The sequence below is a fragment of the Hoplias malabaricus genome, chromosome 16 (assembly GCF_029633855.1).
Source record: "Hoplias malabaricus isolate fHopMal1 chromosome 16, fHopMal1.hap1, whole genome shotgun sequence".
NCBI lineage: Eukaryota > Metazoa > Chordata > Actinopteri > Characiformes > Erythrinidae > Hoplias > Hoplias malabaricus.
The window spans coordinates 22,783,370-22,807,345 of record NC_089815.1 but is presented as its reverse complement, the minus strand read 5'-3'; the positions used below and the strand labels follow the sequence as shown (position 1 = coordinate 22,807,345).

Sequence of the window (23,976 nt, the reverse complement as noted above, 5' to 3'; positions counted from 1 at the left end):
AGGCGCACAACATTTTCAGTTACAAGAACCCATGATAACAATTCAGTAAAGCAGCTTACATATAACAGACCACAAACCTCTGAAGGGGACAATTTCCTATCATCTGAAATACTTAAAAGACACAGGCTGAAAAGGGTTTGCAGAAAGATTGTCCTGAATGGGTATTTTGCACCACACACCCTTCAGCTGTGGCCCGTGTAATCCAGATGAAATGTTATTTATTTCCTGAAATTTATTGTGAAATTTCAGAAACATCTTTTCATTTTAATTTATTTTATATAAAAAGAAAATACAGCTGTAAATGTTTATGCAAAAGTTTAAGTGAAAATATATATTTAAAAAATCCCTATAAAATATTAAATGTAATAATATTAAATAAAATATCAAATGTTTACATGGGAAGAAATGTATTCCATTAAAACATGCAAAAGTGAATATCAGGATGTGTGTTTGTACTACTAGTAAGTTTACCAGGGTTGTCCAAACTTTTGCAGACAATTCTACTGCACACCCGGTAATTTGCTCTAAAGCTGACACTTTAAAAACAGTCTTTCTTTCTTTCTATGCCTGGCCCAGATGAAAAAATATATTAAGCGTGAACATTTTTGGAAATCCATATTTGACAAAAAAGTTTGAAGTCAATTAGTACGGTTAATAGTGTAAAAAAGGGTCAGATATTATTCGTGTAATTTCTACCAACACATCCTGGACAATCCAACCGTATTTTTTGCGGATCCCGACATTCACAGAAGAGTGAAAGGACATGTCTTTGGCTCAGTTTCGTTTAAAGTCTGTTGAAAGGCTGCTGGTCTATTTTGCATGGACACACACACTCATACACATAGTTGAAAAAGGCCTGCCACCTCAGAGTGATGGACTCCTTGAATCCACTGACCTTTCCACTCTGGACGTCCCCTCCTCCCTCCATCTCATCCCTCCTTCTCACCTCATGTAGATGAGACAGAGAAGGATGAAGATATTTCTGATGGGGGGCCATTTCAAGGAGACTAAATAGGTTCTGGCGATCCTGGCCCACCCTGCTCAGGAGAAGATTAATTTTGACACAGGGCACTTTAAGACCATGACAGTTGTCAAAGTATCCAGGACTTGACACGGCCAGTGTGTGTGTGTGTGTGTGTGTGTGTGTGTTGGAGAGAGAGAGAAATACAAATAGCACACATACGTATACATATGCCTTTTCAAATATTTCTGACTTTCCAAATCTAAAAAAAACAAGCGTGAAAGTCACTTGAAACTGGAATAAAATAAAAATGTAATTTTTTTCTATTTAAACATGTATATTTATTTCACAGTCAGAAAAACAATGGTGAATTGTGGTGAATATTTTAGAGTCCGATATTTATACTTGGAATATCTACAGGATGTTCTGTGAAAAGCTGATAATATCTAGATGTAGATGTAGATTTAGAAAATCTAGATGTAGTTGCATGGTGCTATACTTTGAAATATATCAGCGCTTACTTTTTTACATACCTTAGCTCTGTAATTTCAAAAACAACATTTGAAATGCATTTGCTTAAAAAAGAAGAAAAAGAGTTCATATATATAATTGAGTCCGGAGTGGAATATATCTTTACTAAATTCCAAGTCATGACGGATAGGTTTGTTAATTGTCAGTTTACCGAATTTGGTGATTAATCCAGACATTTTCATGCACCCAATAATTCAGTGAAGTGAAATAATAAGAATGGTGGTAATAGAGATTGTGTGTTCTTTTTCTGTGTGTTTTTATTTCTTTGTTAATGTGTGGTGCAAACTAAACATCGTAATTAATGTGAATCTTCAACATGAAAAAGCACAATACAAAGGTACCCAGTTATAAGTGCTACTGGAGTGACCTGGAGAGAGCAGTGTCTCTTTATTGGGTTCAAAATGAAGTCCAGAGAATTGTATTTAGATGAATGAAGACAGAATCTCTGTTTTTAATGCAACATGCTGATATGTTTTTTTTTGTTTTTTTTTTTGCCAAAAATACGGCATAACATTATTTTTGTGCTTTAACTTTTGTTCATTGTGACATATTTAAATTGGATTTGTTGGCACCACTGAAGACAGCTGTGCTCTTCAGCCGTGAGACTGATTTGACCTTGTGTTACTCCACAGGACATCTTTCCCTCCCTTGTGTCCATGGCAACCTAGAAGATGATCCCAATTCTCTTGGCAGTACCCTCCACATGACTGGTCAGGTAAGATTTCTTCTCACTTTTTCAGATTTTTACATTTCCTCGTGGAATTTGACCTGTTGTTGTATGTAGCCATTCAAACACAGAGGTATATTTATTAATTTAAACACATTTGAATGTCTACATAAACAATGAGGTTAAACACTCAGTGGGCCAGTATTATGTTCCCATATGGTCAACGTTTTATTACAAATATGATGGGAATGCAAAGTGAACGTCAGAGGCAGTGGCCCCCTGGTGGCCATCCGTATAAAATCAGATTCTTGTTCTCTCTTAATCCAACCACATTCAATTAATATTGATTTAATTATACATCCCTCGCCCTTTTCTCCCCTTTACTGCATGATCTTCACTGTCATTGACATCGTGAATGATGTTGATTTTGTAATGCATTACTTTGCTTATTTGTTTGGTTGGTGTAGTCTGTAATGTGAAGCCTGAGTATATTTATAAGATTTATTTCACTGGAGGTTTCCACGTGGAAATTGCTGGATTCCCAGAGGTGTGAATAATTTGAGGTGTACTCTATGCAGGAGGCTTCTCGTTCTGGCCAAGGTCATAGGATTTGGGGGCAGGCAGAGATGAGGCAGCGCTTAGAGTTGCATGACACTCATTGGGGCTCGCTCTTGGGATCTGTGCGAATCATGTATTGTGTCACAAAGCGACAGATCCCCACAGAGCTGCTGATCATTTTCAGCTGCTCTGAACTCCTGTGAAACGCCAGGCAGCCTTGTAGCACTGGCTGTTTTCATTCATTTGAACTGGTTGAGTGCTCCACATATTGATCCCATTAGACATTGCGATCCTCATACACGTCTCATTTGTGCCTTCTTTGGCCTTCATTTTTTTTAAATGCAGTGATTACAAAAGCCATATTCACAGTCACACATTTTTTTATTATTGTTTTGTTTCAGAAATACTGGAAGGTTATGTTTTCATGGTTCTTTTCAAAAGAAAAAAAATACAATAAGTTAAAGGGGGAAAAACATTTCCCCACAGTTTACTTTAGTTTGTGAATTTTACAGTAAAATTCACATTCACATCTCTTTATATATAAAATGATATGAAATCTTCAGGGAGGTCCTTCAGCTGGTGCTTAGCCTTTAACTACAGTTATCGATGGTTTGGCCATATCAAATATTTTCAGTTAATCTCTGTATTTGCAGTGTGCCTTGTATCTGAGATTTGTTGCCTTTCAAATCTCTTTCTCTGAAGTGAAAAAATAGGCCAGGCTACTGTGCTGTGACATGAAGTAAAAGCTCACAGTGCCCACATCAGGTGACCTAACAATCATACCCTAGCATGGACTTTTAGGCTTGAAGGGTTCTCTGTGGACTTCCACCAGTGAGCCAGTGTGTCAGTCACTGAGGGAGTTGCACAGCTTCCTGTTTTGGCAGTGTGCGGTTACACATCCTGGCAAGGGACCTGCTGTCAGCCACAGGACCTCTGGCTGGCTGTCTCCCACTCACACGCACACGCACACACACACACACACACACGCATACAGCCTCCCTCTCCCCCACAGGGATCTCCTGACTCGCAGGCTTGTTACTCACCAGCGGAGGTGCAGCACTAATTCCTGTTCTATTTCACACCTGCACTGTGCTGTCAGAGCAGGCTGTCCGGCCACACGAGAGGTCCACCATCACATTCAAATGTCGACAAGGGAGAGAGATACCAGAACTTCTTTTGACATTAGGAAACTCAAGTTGGAATCGAACAACTTCTGAGTTGTTCCCAAACTCAAAATAAAAAGTTTGAGACGGTCTATTACAGTTCCCTGAGCTGTTGTGTTTTGTGAGTACTCATACTCAGCAGTATTCATTTGATATTTAGCTTATTCAGTATCTAACCTGCTATTTAAGCTGAATTTGCTGTAGTGTTTAGCCCATCCAATATTTAGACTCCTTTTATGTAGCCTGATATTTATTCTAGTCTAATGTAAAAATTGATATTTAGTTTCTTTTGTATTCAAATCAAATCAAATCAGGTTTGTAGTCACATCACATAACACAAGTGTAAGGCGAGTGAAAAACTTGGGTGCATAGTCCCTCACAGTAGTAATAATTTAAAGAAAATATATATATAAACAGTACAAAATAAACTATTTAAGTACAGTATATATGCAGCTTAAGTACAGCATATACACAGGCTTAACTTACATTTGTACATTATTAGCTAGGATGACCACATTTGTTTTTAAAAAAGAGGTACACTGGGGACACTGGGGGTGGGCGTCCATCATTGTTAGGATGTTGTGGCTGGGGGGCTTCAAGTAGGCCTAAATTATCGTACCATGCCTGTGTGTGTGTGTGTGTGTGTGTGTGTGTGTGTGTGTGGGTGTGTGTGTGTTTGTGAGGACAGGAGGGCAATAAATGTCTCCATATTCATGCAACTGTATTAATGAACAGTAATACATAAACCTTAACTCATTTTTCAAGAATAAAATAAAGCCTTAATATCCTATATTGCTAAATCATCTCATTTTATTTCAATGTATGTCTTAAAACAAAATAAAATACATAAAAAATCAAATAACATCTTTTACATAAGATTAATGTATGTAAATAAAATGACAATAAAACAAGGTATTAATAATTACATCAATTTAAAATAAATGTCTGTTTTGGGAAGAAGTTTGACCAGTGGCTGGTGTAGATGGAGGTACATTTAGACCATTCACAATGGTGAGGAGGTGGGATTTAAACAAACACAGACTTTAAACCTGTATAAATTCACACACAGACTGTGTTTTTACTCTTGAACAAGTGCTCACGTGTAATCAGTGCAAAATCCTGGACAGTTTAGAAATCCTGGCTGGACGCGTTTTTATATCCCAAATTGGGGACATGTCCTGAATAAAGAGGACATATGGTCACCCTTGTATTAACCAGATAATCAGTTAATTCAGTATTTAAATCCAGTATTCAGCCCATTTAGTGCGACAATAATTAGCCCACGTTAATTATATGTACATTATTTACATCCTGTGAGGAATTCCCACACTATCTGCAGAAAATAACTTTGTATAAATGTCACTATTATATGGAAGGAAAAAACACTAAATACTTTAAAACCCAAGCACCCCTTTCCCACTCTCTTTGAAGCAAGTAGCTATTGTCTGTTATAAAACAATTCTCATTGAATCACGGCCATGTTGTCTTTTGTTCTGGAGATGCGGCTGAATGTCCAAGACCCTGTCGTTAATGTGCCATCACAACGGCTCACATCCTCGTTAGACACGGCTGCTGATGTTATTTCCTACGACTGGGGGGCACTGCCTGCAGGACACTTGCTCCTACTAATCTTTCAGCAAGGGGAGGAAGAGAGCCGTGCAGTGGTGCGCTTATGTCACGCTGCCCCAGCCACCTGAGTCTGTGTGGCTGAGACTGAGACAGGAAGACATGCGGACCACCAGCACTGGCTGTTTTATTCCCACAAATGTTTAGGAAGCTTCTCATGCAGATATGCCATGTGTTGAGGGGTTATTACCTTTGTACTGGGAGTTTTTGTGAACCCACTGTTCAGTTTCTCACTCTCATAACTCAACATCTTGTATATTATGTATTTCATGGCAATTATCAAGTACTTGAAAGAATGTACTCTCTCTGGGACTAGTGGTGTAGATTTAGATCGACATCTGACGTTAGAGGAGAACAAGAGATTTTGATTCTGAATATTTTTTCAGGATGGAGAAAACACTCCCAATCTCAGTACATTACCGGGAAGGCTCCAGCCAACTCACACAGGTCACTGTGACCTAACTGCCTGTGTGTTTTTGTGAATGGGTGTGAAATAAGAGAGAGATAAAAAAACCAAAAACCGGAGACACTTATCCTGATATCACCAGCGTGGAGACAAAACGTTTATTAATCATCAGAGTGGGATCCCACATAGCGCCACTCATCTCCCTGGGCCCCGGACCCCGCCTCCTCACCCCTGCACCACTGGAATAGTGGTGTATGTGTGATGGACATTTCCGCTCCTGGTGTGGGTGGATTGGAGAGTGACACCCACTTCCACTCCCACTAGAGAGGAAGTCCCTATCAGAACACAACAGGAAAAGAAAAAAGGAAAACAAGCTGACATCTTTTCGGTCATGAAATCACTTCCTACAGGCCCTGCGTTGACCCCAAACTTTGGGCTTTAAAGCAGGATGACCCTTGCCATAGCCAGTGGGGATCATTGGATCATACCCTGTCAAACTCATGTCCTCAACTGAAAAACAGATACAAAAATGTTAGTTTTCCAAACAGATAAAGTTGCAGTACATAATACAGAAATATAATATGATTGTGGTCTGTTGTGAAGGCTGTTTATATATTATTTAGGTCATCAAAACCAATGACTATAGAAATCAACAGGTCTCACAACTAGCAGAGAGGAAGTAAAAGTGCAGATGGACCATAACCAGCATAACCAAATTTAAAATTTTAAATAACTTATCTTTTTGAGTCCAGTCATAAAATTAATTTTATTTTAATGCCAAATGTGAGAGATATAAATACATAAATACATAAAAACCTTTATTCCAACTTCTCTAATGCCCTTCTCAAATCGAGTCACTGCAGTTTCAGAATCTTCTCTTCATTGTTAAATGGAGTTGAAAGTAAATGCAGAGGTTTTCAGCAGTGAGTGAAAGGAACATCAAGTTTGTTCTTTATCCTTGTAAACATCTTGGACTTTAGTCGATTATCAGTGGCCATTTGAGAAATTGATCTGCATCAGACAACACTCTGGGAAAAAAAAAAGAAAAATAAAGACCACTTCCTTCCATCCTGCTAGCTTTTTCCTGTTTACCTCACACTGTGGGCCAGGAGCTTGAGATAAAAGCCCTCATGTGTAGTGCACCAACCTGAACACGACCTCTTGTTTATTACATGTCAGTTGTCTGTGTGGAATAATTAAAAGTTTAAGCAGCTAAACAGACCTATTATTAAATTTAAAAACTTGAACAGTGTTCTAACGATTGAAAACCTATTTAGCTTCGGAGTCCTGCCTTTGTTAGCAACATGTATAAAACTTGTAGGTCTCCCAGTGAAGACCTATAAGAACCTCAGTAGATCTGTGATTAGCCATTAAAACTACTGTATCTCTCTCTCTCTTTCTCTCTCTCTCTTTCTCTCTCTATCATGCTCTCTCTCTCTCTCTCTCTCTCTGTCTCTCTCTCTCTCATGCTCTCCCTCTCTCTCTAATGCTCTCTCTTAGCTCATTAATGATGCTCCCCTGCCACGTACGTTCATTATTCATAAAGCCCGATTTTAAGCTGACATATACATCAGGAGATTTGCACTTTCTAATCTCTCCACATGTGTTAGACTCTCCTTGTGTGTGAACCCCTTAAATCCAAATGTGATGGAGTCGCATTTGCATTCATTTTACACACTTTGCAAATAGGTTAATTATGAACGACATCTACGTTTCTCAAACTCACCTGTGCAGAGTGATGTATCGCTGGAGAATACGACAGTACACAATTCACAATTGTCACAATATTTCAGTACATAAGGATCGTGAGTGTCATTTTTATTTCTATAACAACTGCACAGATCTTGGGAAAGACAGAAACAATTTAGATCCCTTTATACAAAGCCAGTAAACTAAACATAATGTACATTATGACAGAAACAACTACAGAGTCTCAAGGAGCTGATAAAGCCGCCATAGTTTACTGTTGTCCTTTTGTCTTGGTTTTTGTTTTTTTAGTTTTTGTTTTTTACAAAAATTGCTTATAACCAGTTGTTTATATCCAGTTCTTTCTTAAATTGTTAATGTTGGTAAATGTTTGTAGAAGCAGTACTGCTGTTTTGCTGGCAGTGTTGGTTATTTTTGCTTGCTCACAAGTCTCATAAAACTAAATATTACATTTAAGTTGTATCATATTCCATGAAAATACCTATAAATATGTTGGTTGAATTTAAGACCCGTTGCCCTTCACAATGCTGTTTTATCACAGTACGACTGTGCAGAAATCTAGATTAATTCACAACTGTATCTCAGGTAAGCAGTGGGTACATTTGCTTAGAGCTTTTACAGTGTCTGCATCTGTGTGTGTTTGGTCTGGATGTGATGATTGCTTCTTCCCATCACTGTCATAGGTTTTGTACTGTACAATCCATGTTGGCAGTAGCTGTCCTGGTTTGAAGCCTTCACACTGGGGAACTCTGCAGCTCATCTGTGGAAGAGTATTGATCTGATTTGGCTGCTTCAGCTGCATACCTCTGGCTCTGCTTCTTCCATATGTTGCTTTCACAGATCAGAATCGTCTGCCTGAATGATAGGCTTTAGCCTGATAGGTCACTGTGTAAAACTGGCCTCAGATCAGCACTGGTTTGTGTCCCTCTTTGGTAATACACTAACTTCACTACATTCTGTTTGAAGATTTAACACCCGTACTCACCCATATTTCTGGACTTACGCACCACACTATATTTTATATTACCAGGGCTCTTTTGGGATTATCCTGTTGCATTTTAAATTTCAGTTAGCATGTACTTTCATTTTTTTTTTAACTTCATCTCCTCTGAATTCCTCTCAGAAGAGAAAGTTCGCTGCTCAGTGGAAAAGCCAGTTGTCGAAGAAAATCTCAAGTAAATATTGAAACTTAAATTGTAAAAGTAAAATTGATCTTGATACAAAAGTCATCTTTCATTCCTCTACCAGTGTATTGTGTACAGTTCTTAAAATGAAAATATGCACACTCCCATATTGCACAAGCCAGAAATTAAAGAAAGTTTCAGAACACTGTAGCCACTAGTCAAGAATGTTTTACAATGCATGCCCAAATCATTATGTGCTCTCGCCAATCTGCCAATGTGTAATCAAAATAGACCCGCTTCTATGGTTTCTGACACTATATACTAGAGCTATTTAAAAACACAACTGCTGCATAGCGAAAAGAGTAGTGAACAGCGTTGTTTAAATGGTAGTATGGCTTGTTTTGGAACCGTGGAACAGTGGCACAACAGGTAATGTCCACGGTTTGGTGTGTTCTCCAACGTCTGCTGGGTTTGTTCTAACAGTCAGAAACCACTATTTAGAGACCACAACCGTCTAAATACTTGACTGTTTGAATTTGTGATGTTCTCTGATGGACTGGTGTCCCATCCAAGGTGTGTTCCTGCCTTGCACCCAGTTATTCCCAGTAGGTTCAGGATACAGCGGTTACAGAAAATGAATGAATTGGAATCATTGATCTCTAAACAATTTTTTGGCTGATCGAATACTGTTGGGATTATCACATGGTAATTAACCACAAACTGAAGCCCTTTGATTTTTGAAAAGATGTCATCTGAGCACATATCCAGTGGCAGTGCCTGAGGGGGTGGTGTGGTCATTCCTGACACAGGTCAACAACGGTTTGACAGGTTTGGCCTGTTATTTCTACAGGTGACAAGATCCAGCCTGGTTCTCCTCTGCAGGCTGGAACAGATGCAGGTCTCTGGAGCTCCTTCCACATTCCCTTTGATGGTCCGGGACTCTGGCCCATGTGATGTGACTCTTTTTTTTCCGAGCGTGTCATGTTCGTTTGGCAGACACAGGACTCTCTGATATCAAGAGCCTTCTGTCGGGAAGCCACCGCTGTGGTGGAACCGCATGGTCTCAGAGGAGTTGCTGGCAGACTAAATAACCACTTATTTGCCATTTCCTATCTGCTGTTTATGAACAGCTGTTTATCAGAGCGAGAGAGAGAGAGAGAGAGAGAGAGAGAGAGACAGAGCACACTTGTGTGAGAAATGGTCAAACATATTTAAGAACACTTTTAAAGGCATGGGGAATAAGAAGCAACCAACACCCCTCTCCCTCTAATCAGTGTTGTTGTGTGGACCAGAAAATCTTTTTGCTTTTGGCTTGTAGTGTGCTCCGTTTAAATCTCCTTTGTTTAAATGGTTACTTAACTTTTAATGGTACTTTGTATATTCTTACACATAAATGTAGTTACTCATACATCATAATGAACAGAGGCACTGATGTGTGCTATGAGGGGTCACGGCTACTGTCTAGCACTCACACAAAACACACTCTGCTGTCAATGATGCTAGCTTTTGACAAGACCTGGTCAGAACCTGGTCAGACCTCTAGTTGGTGGGACCACATCATGGTTGCTGCCGAATAAGAGCGAAAAAACTTTCATTGGTCAAGGACATCACTTCTGTTGTTGAGTAACTAGCTTCTCCTCGCTCTCTCTCTCTCTCTCTCTCTCTCTCTATATATATATATATATATATATATATATATATAAAAATCGGTTAAGTAGAGTTTTTTCTTTTTGTTTTTTTAGACATGTTTGAGTTGGTGAAAAGCACGAGGATAAAGCCATGCTACCTAGTGAGTTACTGTAACAGAAACAAAAGCAGCACCTAATCATAATTCAATCCCTCATTAGCTTTGAGGATGGGAAATTGTGCATATTCTTTACACGAAAACCTCAGACCTACAAATATGATTTTCATGGAATACATTCCAGGATTCCATTCATTCCTCTGGCAACTGTGAAAACATCTCTATTAGTTACATGTAACTCTTTCTAAGGGACCTTTTATGTGACCGTTTGGTTCTTCACCTTTTTAAACTTATAAATGTTGAAAATGTTTGAGCATCCAGATTTCCAGAGCTTTAATACGAACGGTACGTGAGACCTAAGAGGTGCCTCAGTGGATTGGATGGGCTTTGGGATGTTCTACTTAGAAGCAACAGGCCTTATTTTGTTCGTGTCGATGCTGTCTCTGCATGAACTTGTGTCTGTTCCGCTCTGTTCTCTGTTATTTCCTGAACTTTCCATCAGTAGGTCACAATTCAAGGTTTTCCAGCCTCCCTGGAGTTAGAGACCTGCGCATACAGCTCTAACATAGGGTGGTCTGTAGAGTTCAGCCTTTACAGTGTGTGTTTGTTCTTGTTTCTTGTATTAGTTCTGCATGAAATAGTGTGTACAGCAGGGTAGGCCTTTGCTATAGTGTTATCTCAGAAAGCTGCGGCACAGAAAAGTGTGGTGGTGAATCAAGTCATTCAGATAATCTAACAAGTATACAACACTTTGGGCCAAATATGTTCAGGCACATTTTATTTATGAGAACAATGTTAATATAGAGTGAGCAATCTAACAATAAACACCTGCCAAGCAATGAGTAATTAGTTATAGTTTACTATTTGGAGCAACGACCCCAGCACTGTTGATTGGACCTGAAGTGTTGGAACTGATATAGGAGTTATTCCTCGCACATGACCAACACACACACACACACACACACACACACAACTGAACCAAAAGTGGGCCTTCAATGGCATCACCCCAGAGAACCCTTTTTGTTATGTTTTTAAGATTACCCTTGCGCATGTGTGTATCACTATGTGTGTGTTCATGTAGTCTGTCTGCATGTGTGTGTCTATCAGGACTTGTGTGTTTGTCTGGGTCCTCAAGGCCACCTCAACTGACCTTGAGTGACATTTTGAAGACGATTTATCAAATGCAGTGTGTCTGAGGACCACAGTCCCATTGTCAGCCAACAAAGAAACACTTAACCATTCAATCTGGTTGGATTTAGTTGGATGAGACACAATAAGCCGTGACCTTGGACATACCCATAGTCATCTTTAAGGAGGTGAAATTATCCAAGACCGCCTTTGTTTATTTGTGCGTTTGTTTTCATCTTCAAAATAAATGCACATTAGGCACATGTCAGTGGGTGTTCGCATGGTCCCGGCACATCGGTAATCATTGGTTTGCTTAAAAAAAAAAAAACGTGGTCCCTGTCGAACGGGGAAGGATTCTGGCGTGCTGACGACATATAAGACGTCCTGCAGGAGTTGTGGCCAAACAAAGTGTGATACTTGGACTATTTGGAAATTCTCACGTGTACACGTTCCTTCAGGGATGTGTCCCATCACCTTCCACATCAGAAAAATTTGGAGGTCCAGTGATCCAACAACAAAAGATCTTTTTTTTTCGTGGCTGTTGGAACTCTGGTCTCGTGTAATTATGTCTTTGCTGCAGAACGTGGGAGTTTAATCACTTTTACAAAGAGGCCAGGTAAACATGAGTGGAAAAATAGAGTTTTTGAAGACGGAGCACGACCGTTTTAACAGAATGACATGTTTGAATTAGATGCTCCAGCGCTGGCTCTAAATGGATTTCTGAAGTGGTTGTTTGTGGAGATTTTCAATCGGACGTAACCTTGAGTCCTTTTTTTTTTTTTGTATGAAAGGTCTGTAGGATTTAAGTGCCAGTATAGCATGAAGAAGCTGAATACATACGCTTCGTTTTCTCTTTCTGTGTCTCCCTGTCTTTTTGTCCTGGTTTCAAAATTGAAAATTCTGCCTCTAAAGTTGTGCTATTGTCCAGGTAATTAATGGAATGCTGAGAGCGAGGTCCAGGTGCTTAAATTTTCCCCCCTTTTCTAATGACTAATAAGGATAGAAAATACAGATTAGTGCTTTTGGGGTCTCTCTCTTTTTTAATATAAACTTATGCATAATGCATGCATTTAAATGAAAAGACTGTGACCTTCGCTGTGGTTCGTTTCAAACCCCAAGCATTTGTTTTGCATGTTGAGGTTAGGTTTAGCATAACAATCAAAGTGATTATATTTATTATGCACCTATTAATTCTTACAGTTTTATTGTTTAAAAGTTTGATAAGACTTGCAGTGCTGTTACAGCTTCTCCAAAAGTTCAAGCATTTTGGCATCTTGGTAATGACCAAAGTGTGTTTACATAGACCGTACACTGGGGTGAGATCTAAGGACTTCCGTGCAGGTTTATTTGGCGTATTAAAGTAAAAGAATAATACACTCTCTGTCAAACATTCAGTGAAATCAGTGAAAATAATATTTCCATTTGTAACTGTAAAACTGTGACCTGTAATGCCTTCTTTACACAAACATGTGACCTGCTTTCCTTGGCTTGACACCTACCAGATATTTCCCTGCCTCTGTCTCACTCTCTGATAGAATCATAGACAGAAACATCTGTATCATCGGCGCACGAGCTCCGCTCCCTCTCCAGTTTGGTAGGGGGACTCTCAAAATGGAGGGCTTCAGTAAATCTTGTGGCCGTGTCAGTCTTGGTCTTTGGCTCGATAAAGCTGAAACAGATGTGCATGTGCCCTCTGCTGCTAGTTTTGATTGACCGCCTTTGAATGGCATCTTCTGACTTTTGGCTGAATACCATCCATTCCACTTCTCAGTGCTTCTGTCTCTGAAGAACTGAAGCAGCCAAAAATAAACAATCAGAGCAACATAACTGGTGCCTGGGAACAGTGCTCGTCTTATACACAGTCTTGATTAAACTCATACTTAGTGTTGTTTTTACACAAGCCCAGCTGTGAGTATTTTCCTCATGGTTTCTTGTCATAAAGCTTAAGGTTTGTGGCATTTATTCTGAACAAAATGCAATTTGAAGACTAATGGCCTTTTTATTTTTCCGCTTTTCTTCTTTTAGGAACACGCAGCACCCGTGGCTTGTGTTACAGATGCCTGTAGTCTCCATGTTCCTATGGACGAAGAGCTGGTTTCCTTTAAAATTTTAAACTCATCTTCAGAGCACCACAGTATGGATCCTTTCTGAAACTATTTATCATGACCTACCTTTCTGAGCAGTATCTGTTTTATTGATGTTTTAATAGGTACTTTGTAAATACTTGCATGTTTTGCCTTCGCTGTACAACGTAGGAGACACACTCTGAAATATTGAAACATTGTATTTAGGGGTTAAACTTGTGAGAATGAAATATTAGCAAATAATATTTCACTCAGTTTACTGTAAAATGCCTACAGTGACAAAACCTAAAATGTCCAAAATTAAAACTTTACAGGCGTCAAAATTTTCACATTGTAACACAATGTTAGTTCAAGAATTTTGGACAATTTCTATTGGCTCATTCATGATCAAACTTCCACATATAAGGGGCACCTGGCATTTTAAAGTAGTGTAAAATATATATATTCCCTTAGGAAAAAGATTTATTCAATATGAAATTAATTGTGTATTTAAAACTTTTTTTTTTTCTTCAAAATGTATCATTTTTATTTTGTTTTCCAAATTAACAACTTTACATGATTTATACATTTTAGCTGGAAAAACATCTCTAATTTTACTAATAAGCTTCATTTTGTGTTATTTAAGATGTGACGGGAATCTGACAGAACTAGAGCTTCTTTTTTGAGATGTGTCTTGCCATTTTACACATTTATTTACAAAACTGTTATTTTGTACATGTTTATGAATTCCTACAGCTCTTTGTTTTTAGAGGAATGAGGAAATAATCCGAATATTTGCATAATAGTAATTTATTGAAGTATAAGGGACAGGTTCCACCAGCTGGTAAAGAAACTCTTCATGGTAAGATGTGGCTCAGGTCGTGGCATTCAGGGCTGATAACGGAGCTCACACTTGTATCGTGAACAATACAAGGCAGCTGCAGAACTTGGAGGGAAAAGTGAAGTGTATAGAGACAATGAGAAAATGACAGCTGTAGGTTTGAGATTGTCAATGTAGTGAAAACAAACGGAGAATGAGAATCTGGATAATTGTTAAGTCGACTAAACCAAACTTTATCAATTTATAATCTCAGTGAAACAAAGACATTATGAGATCATTTAAAAAAAAAAGATGTGAAATTGTAACAGTTTGGGATTTTAATATACAAGAGTGGGGCATACGGCAGGGTCAGCGGTGCGCTCTCCAGCAGAAACCTGACTGCACATTGGTTTAAAGAGCCAATACATTGTATGTCATGAATAGATTAGGGACAGGTTTTGCAAGTGTAACACATGTAACATATTTTTCAAACCAAGTTTACTAAACGTAAGGGAAATATGATTCCAAAACAGGTAAAGAGCGTTTATTTTTGTGTGCATGTCAAAATTCAATAAATAAGACCATTGTAATTATTTTAATTAATGATGGAAATAAACATTTAGTGTTGACGCTGATTATTGTCCCAACACTAATCACGACCCAACACTTGTGTAAGACATCCAGAGCCTTCCAACTGACCATATGGAATGCCAGTCTGATCAATAGATGAAGATAAAAGCTCAGAGCTGTCGTCCATTCATTGTGATGCAGAACAGGTAATTACAAGTCAGAGGACAGATGCTGTCTTTGGTATAAAACACACAAGACTGTGATGGAGATGTTCTGTTTTTACACCCTATCATAGAAAAGGACGGAACAGTCAGTCACACCACTTCACTGGAATACACTGGCTCTCATCATTTTACAGTGGAGAAATGGACAGACATTTAATGTAAATAAATGTGATCGTGTTTTGGCTCCTGAACTGCATCGCATATATACATTTTTAAAAACATGCTTTAGTAAACAAATACATTGTTTATGACTTCCCCCCAGCTTGTGCTTCCAACACATGGGTGAACATAGGACACAATAAATTATGTTTATCTTTAAGCTTAACCAGTGACATACATTTAAAAGTAGAACAGAAAAAAAAGGTGTTCTACAAAATAAAAGTTGACAAAAAAAAAGAGCACAATCTCCGCAAAATTGATCAAAAGACCAAACAGCTTGAAACACAAATATTAAGCGAGAGTTCTCTCTGATTTTAGTGTCTCACGACATAAGTAAGTACTGGTCAAGATGAAAACTGTACACACCAAAGAAAGCAAACATATTTTTCTATCATTTTTTTGTTTTGTTTTTATAAGAAATCATTGCTTTGCAATTTACCTCACCTCCAATTTACATCACAGTTCTCTCCCACGTGACCCACATGAATGTAAACACCTCTTGTCTCTTCTTAATTGTATTACATTAATACTTTATATATATATACTTTTTATTTTACATGTTATAGTTCACATCAGCACGGTTAGCTAGCATGATAATGAAATAAGGCAAGACTCACATAACTGTGACATCACAAATTCATAATACTGATATTTAAGGTTGATTCTTTTTTTCCATTTTGTTCTGCAGCAGGCTTTGGTCTTGTTTTGACTGAGGCAGTATTTCTTCATCTTGGCTCTGAATTTCTGTCTTCCATTTTGTAATGAGAGGAGGTGTTTGAAGGGGGGAAACTGACAGCTGTTTTATATGGGTTCCTCTCCACAATATAATGGTAAAATCATACTGGTGAAAAGAGCTATGCAACGATATTTTAAATGAAGTCTTTTGTCTTGAGGTAAAAGACAGTTCAAAGACAGTTTTTAGACAATTTCATGTGAATGGCACAAATTCGCCTCTTGACTGAGAGGAGGAATCACCTGCCAGTTCAAAAAGGTACACCCCATTTATCTGTGTTTTGATGAGGGGCTGCAAACTAGCGTCAGTGTGTGGTACAGTTGTGGGCATGCCAAAATCCAGTTCACCTGATTCCACAACTGGAGCTCTACCATGATTTGCGTGCCTTAAAACAGACATGAGGGAGGTGTTTGGCTGAGTGTTCATCAAAATACAGTTCAGATCCTGACAAAGCAGTACATGTCTTGGAGAAGAAGACAATCAGTTTCAGTCTAAATGTTCGTCTGCTCACAAAACAAGTGGTGTCTGTAGTTCATCAGCAGTGTACCAAGAAATCAGAAGTCATAATGTCACTGTTAAGTTGGATTTTCAGTTTGACAGGGGAGAAACAATTTGAGCCAAACTGTCATTTTCAAGTGTTATCTTCTCCCCTCTGTTTGGCCCAAACCAATCAACCGAAACCAGCGTGAACCGTTCAGACACCTTTGAAGACTGTGCAGGAATCTGTGTTTGAAGGCTATGTTTGGCGATGATGCTGGACTGGAAAGATGTTCCTTGGAGCAAATGTGTGCGGCAGGAAAAGTCAGAAGAGTTGAAAAACACCTTGTTTGCAGAGTTCAGGCGCGTTTGGCATGCAGCATTTCAATAAGCAGGTTGTTGCAGGGCACGTCCCCATTCAGGTGCTTGTAGTAGAGGTACTCCTCAGCCTGAAGACTGATCGCCCGGATTTCTGGCAGCCGCAGCAGGAGCTGACCAAACCTGTCTGTCTGCTGAGGATAGTTGCACATCACGTAGTCCAGCAGTGCAGCATTGACCTGCTCCTGGACGCTCTCCACCAAGTGGAAGTTCTCTAGGTTCTTGACGTCTGGAGGAAGGAGGAGAAACACACACATCATAGTTATGGGCTCATTAGGAGGTGGATATAACAGTTTAGGAGTGAAGCACATGCTGGCTTTTTTTTTTTTTTGCTCACAACTTTTCAGGAGATTTGGAATGAAATGTGAATCAAGTGGGAGAAAGATCCCCAGGGATGCCGTGCCCAGCAGAGTGTGAATTATGCAGTGGAAAGCTGTGTATGCAAGGAGGCTTTGCTGTTGCTACCACAAATCACAGAAAACAAGTGAGAAACAAGGCAATACTTGTCACCTTAATGTCATCATGTTGGTAATAGATTCAGTAACAGACGTCTGTACAATATGAACAAGATATTATTTGGAAAGTGGCATGATTTAGCATTAATAGCAGTAACAAAATTGGGCATTTCTTCTGCTGTGTCTGTAATGACAGTCATAGTGTAATCTGCACATACTCAGTAATGTTGAGAGCAAAAGACTCCTGCATGGATCTGTGTATTGTGTTGTTTTGGTGGTGAAAATAGTTTTTGGAAGTGTTCTGTATCGTCAGTAGTAAAAATGGCATAAAAATAGTGCAAATTGCATGTATTCAATGATATCAGATGAAGCTCTACCCGGCTAAATGGCTGCCGGTGTAATGTATGAGGTACTAATGAATCCCTGGTGAGTGTTCGCATTTAATCAGGTTGGATGGGCTGGTGCGATGTGATCTTTTATTAATCCCTTTGACACAGGGCTGAGTGCGAGCGGGGCCATCCCAACACTGGTTTCACTGGCAGGTTCCCTTTGCCTTCCCTGGACACCAGCTAGTGATTGTAAAAGGACCAGGACGCACCCAGCCACGGCTAATGAGGCAGCTGGCATTCTGCTATCTGCTTTCCCTTGCAGAGAAATAAGTGTGACTGCCTCACCCGCTGGAAAAAGAGAGAGGACGGGCAAAAGAGAGGGAAAGAGAGGAGGAGGGGGAGAGATACTTCAGCGTGTAATGAGGTCTGCAGAATGAGCTGCAAGTCCTTCATGGCACACATTGAGGATGTTCTCCCTGACCCCTGGGTGACACCGGCAGGCAAGCTCAGGACAAGGTGAGGGAGGGGGAGGAGGAGGAGCCCATCAGGAGACAACCAATTACAAAGCTACTGCTTCAACCCCTGCGCTTCTTTCCCCAGAAAAAAAGGGTAAACAAACGATGTGTTTTCTAGCCCTGTCACTCATTGTATTGTTTTTTTTTTTTTTGACACAATGCTAGAAGGCTGTAGTTTGAACAATGTATGGAAGAATCATGATGCAGAAACCCATAAACTTATACTGTATATCCCTTGCCACATCAGGAAAGCTGGACAGATACTGGAGATGAAGTGCCTTGCTATGTGCCCTCCCTGTTTGCAAAGCTCAAACTCACTGCTCTAATTAAAATGACTAGGTTAAGTCAATCACATGTTAAATATTACTGTGGTTGCACAGCTTCACATTTAAAATTTCTCAGGGTGTGATGAGCAAAAAATGGGGAGAGGGGGGGCAAGGGGTGAGAGAAAAAAAAACTGCGGAGATTTGCTGAAGCCCTGTGTCTTTTTCAGACTAATTAAAGAAAAATTATACAAAAAAAGATCCATTTTAATTGCTAATTATTGTGAGGCTGCTTTTGAACATAGACAAAATGAAAAGGGGTGGGGAGAGGGGTGTAAAAAAGGATGGCTGATCGATGACAGTGGCTTGATCTCTTCCCCCCGTAAGCAAAAAGCCACGTTGCTGAGAGACTACGGTTTGTTTAATTTATCCACAGCAAGAAACGCTTGATCATGCCCTGCTGACAACCATAAAAATAATAACCAAAAAAAATCTCAGTTACCATCTAGTCAGGTCAAAGCATCGCACGGTAAGCACTCTCATCTTCTGTCTCAACATTTAGCCACTGTGGGACTAATTATGAACTTTTTTACATGAAACAGCCTCAGTGTGCAGCACAGCTGTGCTGAAGCTCAACTCCAGACCCTTAGGTTCTGTGAAATACATTGTTCATTTCATCAGCGATCATGCCAGACGACCTTACATATCCACATGCCGCCCCCATCCCCGCCTCTGAATACACTGCTGTTTTGTTTGTTTTTTTTAATTGGAAAGGATTTACTAGCTGAAGAAAAATCACCTCCAAAATACCTCAGCACTCAAGATAAGCTCCATCAATTACACGTGTGTCATATATATGTTTCTGTTTATTTTAAAGCACTGTATACACGCATACCAATGTACTAGCTGAAAGTCTTAAACCCAACCTCTGTGTCTCTCTTTATATTATGTAACTGTGTGTATATAAACTAAATTATTTTATATTGATTTATTTTTATTTTCTCTTTATTGCAAATGAAGACACACTTGGGGATGGATTTTCTCCACTAATAGTTTAATCAATGGCCAGTTAAATCATAATATGAAATTTGAAAGGCAAATTATGAGCACATTGACTTTACCACCACGCTTTCTTCACTAAGGAATAAACAGCTTCCTCTTAGAGCAGTAAAGCTCCAAACCTAATCAAAAACTGTGTTGTGTGACTGCAATGAAACATGACACAGACAGACTGTTAGGGCAGTGCTGTATGTGTGTGTATGTTTCAACCTATGGTTTATATTACAGCAGTATTTGTGAATGTTTAAATACTTTATAGTGTGTCAAAGGGCAACATGTACCTTGGGCTTTCTCTCTTTTACTTTACAGCACCCTGTAATCAGTCAAGCCTGCCCCATTGTCATTTTTATTCATTATTAACCTGACTGCCGGACCCAAACCAATCAGAGAAAGGGGCGGTGCGGCTGCTGCCCTCTGGCCCAGAGTGGGCCTGGGGGAAGGCCCCCGCTTTCCCTTCCCCACAACCACCGTCTGACATGCCACCCCTAGAAGATGATGGCCAATGTCCACTCAGTCTAAATACGACAATATTTACACAACGGCTAAATCTGCTGTGTTTTCCTTTTGTGAAAATACTGGATACCAACACTGGCGTGCACATGATTACCACTAAACAACATTTCACACTCTCCACTCTGCACTATTCAGTATCTCTGATTTAAAAAAGAAAATATATCAATGTGTTATACAACTGAATGAATAATATTATACAAATTCTTTCTAATGTAGATCTGCACATGTTAGGTGCAGTAACTATAAGGCACTCACATGAGACTGGTATTAGGATGACTGCATGTAGAAAAATGAATACCTTTAACATGAAAAGAAGCTGTTCATTATCAGTAAGAAGATGAGTGTCCCCAGGACATCTTTTACTGTCCAATCTCTATCTCTCTCTCTCTCTCTCTCTCTCTCTCTTTCTCTCTCTCTCTTTCTCTCTCTCTCTCTCTCTCTCTGTGTGTGTTAATGATGCATATCAATGACTTCAGCTCTTCCCTCATTTCTCAGAGGGTCACTCCTCCTGACTAAGAGAAGAGCCGGAAGGAACAGTGTTTTCTCGTTCTTGGGTCAGCATTGTCAAAATAAACACAAGCGCTCAATCTACTCCTTGCTAAAATAAGACTACTGGGTCTGGTGTGGCCCGCCGCTATGAAAGAGAATTAATCAGGACGGCTCCAGCTGGGGATACATTAAGTCAACTCTAAGCCCGTCGCTCTCGGGTTAAACAGGTAGTGGAGACGTCCTGGTTGCCCAAGGACGAGTTTGACCTGCACTGCTCGCCACATGGAGGAGGGGGGGCCACAAAAAGGAGGGAGCGGGGATGAGAAGTGCCTTAGGTATGATGAAATAAACACGAGAAACTTGGGTAAGCCCATCTTTAACAAGTGCTTGCTGAGAGGGGCTGCCTCCTCCTGAGGTGAGGGGAAATATATTTACATCTGTTTAGTTATCACTGGCCAGACTTGAACATTAAACATGTTTTCTTTAAAATAAACTTACATAATTAACTGAATTTGCACATTGGCCATTATAACAAACGTAATTACTTACTGATTACATAATTAATTGCTTACTTATGAAAAGGGTTAAAACAGATATTAATTAATGCTGTGACAATGCTGTTATCCAAACCACTGTTTCATACAACTGATATAAATGGGTAAACATAACTGTCCTAGACCATTATATAATACATTTGTAACATTTTTAAATTACAGTTACATGTGTTATTTGTTTGCTCCGTAGTAGATTTTCCTAGAACTGAATTAAAAGCATTAATGTGAATAAATGTTAATTAGTTTTTTCCTTCTCCAGTAAAGATACTATTTTTTGAGATACATGTTTTTCTTTGGACATATGTCAAAGTACTTGTTCCCAGTTAAAGTGTGCTATGTCAAGTTCAAATGTAGGGCCCAGCAGCAACCTACAAATTCACTTTAACACCCCGTATCTCTCTGTATCCCCATCTAAGTGTGCTCACCTTCTAGATATTCTAGTTTGAATTCAGCCCACTTCCTTTCTCTCTCACACACACTAATTACATGCATAAAAGAGTAAAGGGGCACGTCAGAAGCTTCTTGTTTATGATAAAGTGACAGAAAATCATTCAGGGGTCAAGTATCTCCCCATCTCCCCCTAAACTCCCAGAGCAGTCCAAATACTGCCCATAGTGGAAACCACAAACCTAATGAGGTCATTAAAGCCAACCTCCCATCAATATCTTTTTTTATTTTCACCTCCTTTTTTTGACAAATTTAAATTAATAATTCACCAGAGTGCCTCGGGATGTATATTTTCTGAGTGAAGGACAGTTAATCCATAGCATAATTTCCCCAATATAAAGAGACACAAATACTCACATACCATTTTGCCTCTTCCTTTCTTGTCTGACTATCAAACACTGCTTGTGCTGACTAAAGAAACAGCATTCTTTTGCATCTCTCCAATATTTATGCCCCTCTCAGATTAGTGCTGAAGCTGTGCCTGTATTATAAGAGCCAAGAGTTCAATTTAATGTATTAGCTGCGGTCTCCTTTACCTCAGGGGTAATATAACATGACATGTTTGTAAGCTGCCTGTCAAAACTTGATTTAATTTATGGCACTGAAATGCTAGACTGTATATTTCTGGCAAATGTGTTAATAGGTTTTAAAATATGTCTGATTTAAGATAGATCCTAATTGTAGAACAAAAAAGACAGGCATGACATTGTAGGTCACACTATGAATCGGACCATATAAATAACTGTACGCCAGTATACATTTACTAGATCCTACTTAAACTCGCACTAAAAACGAAGAGAATCTGATGCGCTTGTCATCGATGGTTCTTTTCCAAAATTGGCCACAGTGTTTTTGACACAGCAGTTGAAGCAGGTTTGAATTAGGCGCTAACAGAAAGAAAAACAGTAACTGAACTAGCACTGAGTGCAACATAAAACTGATAATGTGTAAATTAACAAAAAAATATTAACTGACATTTTCAGGAAAAATACCAAATGATAGAAGCTCTGTATTATTTTTTAATTACAGCTACATGCTTTATTTGTGAGTTCCATAGTATTTACAGAATATTTCATATAACTGAATTAAAATTATAAATATGAATTAATAAAGTACACAACCTAGAGGTGGCCGATTTAATGTAGATGTGGTCTTTTAATCTGAAATGGCTTTGTTTTTAAAATAAGAAATTGCCATTTTGAGGCAGTCAAAAGAACAATGGTGATTCATGATTATTCATGCGTACTCTGTGCTAAAACGACCTCTCAACAAGATCATAATAGACACCTCAAATACAAACCCAACAGCCCCCCTTTGGAAAATTCCCACTGATCACTGAAAAGACATATCACCTTCTGAGACAAGCTCCATAAGTGCGCATGCTTGACCTCATGGAATGCCTTCCATTCTCATGAACATCCTCCTTCAATGCTAATATTTAAATGAGCATTTATATTTATAACTGTCTTGGAAGAGTAAGAACACCCTGCTTATTTTATTCTTGCCCTTTATACCTAACACTTGCTGCAGTCATGGTTTTAAATTACTGCAAGACTGATGATGTTGCATTTTTTCCCGTGTAAAGACAGGGCAAGCGTTCCAAAGCTTTGTTGCTTTAAATACATGACAGCATTGCAATGAATACCAGGGAGAGGGTGGGGGTTGCAAAGAAGAACAACAGAAATATCCAGAACACCTGTTGACTCATTTGTGTCTTTTTGTTTAATCACTGTTTCGAATTTCAGAAGCTTGTGGTCAGGCTTTAACTTCCACAGGAGGTTGTGCTTGCCAATGCTGAAAAGGTCTAATTACATTAGAATAATGGATCATAATAAGTCAACAACAGCTGAGAAGAATCCCTGGGTTTCCTTCATGACGTCCTTTTCTAGTAGCAAGAATGTGATAAATAGCACTTCATTTCTTAGATGGATGCCTGACATCAAAATGTTAGTAAAGAAAAGATGATATTGACCCACAAATGAGACATTTCTTATTCAGAGGTATAATGCACACATTTTTTTTTTTTGCTTTGGTGTATTAAATATCCACTGGTACACTGAACAGAACGGCTAAAGCTGCAACTACAATTTTTTCTTATAAACTGAAGTGACTCAACATCGGATAATTTTCAATGTATTCAATATAATTTCTTTAAAAGGAAAGGATTTTTCCTCAGACTTATTGCACCACTGTGAAGCCATGGCCTAATGTTTAGAGAAGTGGGCTAGTTTGATCCCCACTACCAGCAGGGGAAATTTGGGGTGGGGGTGAAAAAACAGCACTGTCTCCTCCCTCAACGTCTATGGCCAAACA

General features: G+C 39.1%; 2 protein-coding genes across 5 annotated transcripts in view; one reads left to right on the top strand and one right to left on the bottom strand.

Annotated features, from left to right (window-relative positions):
• The window catches only part of LOC136671495 (adhesion G-protein coupled receptor D2), a 64,045-nt gene extending 49,125 nt beyond the window's left edge, over nucleotides 1-14,920 (top strand). For all 4 annotated transcript variants that reach the window (XM_066647188.1, XM_066647191.1, XM_066647189.1 and 1 more), the window contains 2 exons: nucleotides 2,125-2,207; nucleotides 13,641-14,920. In XM_066647188.1, coding sequence (XP_066503285.1) covers nucleotides 2,125-2,207; nucleotides 13,641-13,766 — 209 coding nt within the window. In that variant the 3' untranslated portion in view covers nucleotides 13,767-14,920. The remainder of the gene's footprint in view (nucleotides 1-2,124; nucleotides 2,208-13,640) is intronic.
• Nucleotides 14,921-15,238: 318 nt separating this feature from the next.
• The window catches only part of nr5a2 (nuclear receptor subfamily 5, group A, member 2), a 45,811-nt gene continuing 37,073 nt past the window's right edge, over nucleotides 15,239-23,976 (bottom strand). Inside the window, exon 7 of the mRNA XM_066647192.1 lies at nucleotides 15,239-17,268. Coding sequence (XP_066503289.1) covers nucleotides 17,021-17,268 — 248 coding nt within the window. The 3' untranslated portion in view covers nucleotides 15,239-17,020. The remainder of the gene's footprint in view (nucleotides 17,269-23,976) is intronic.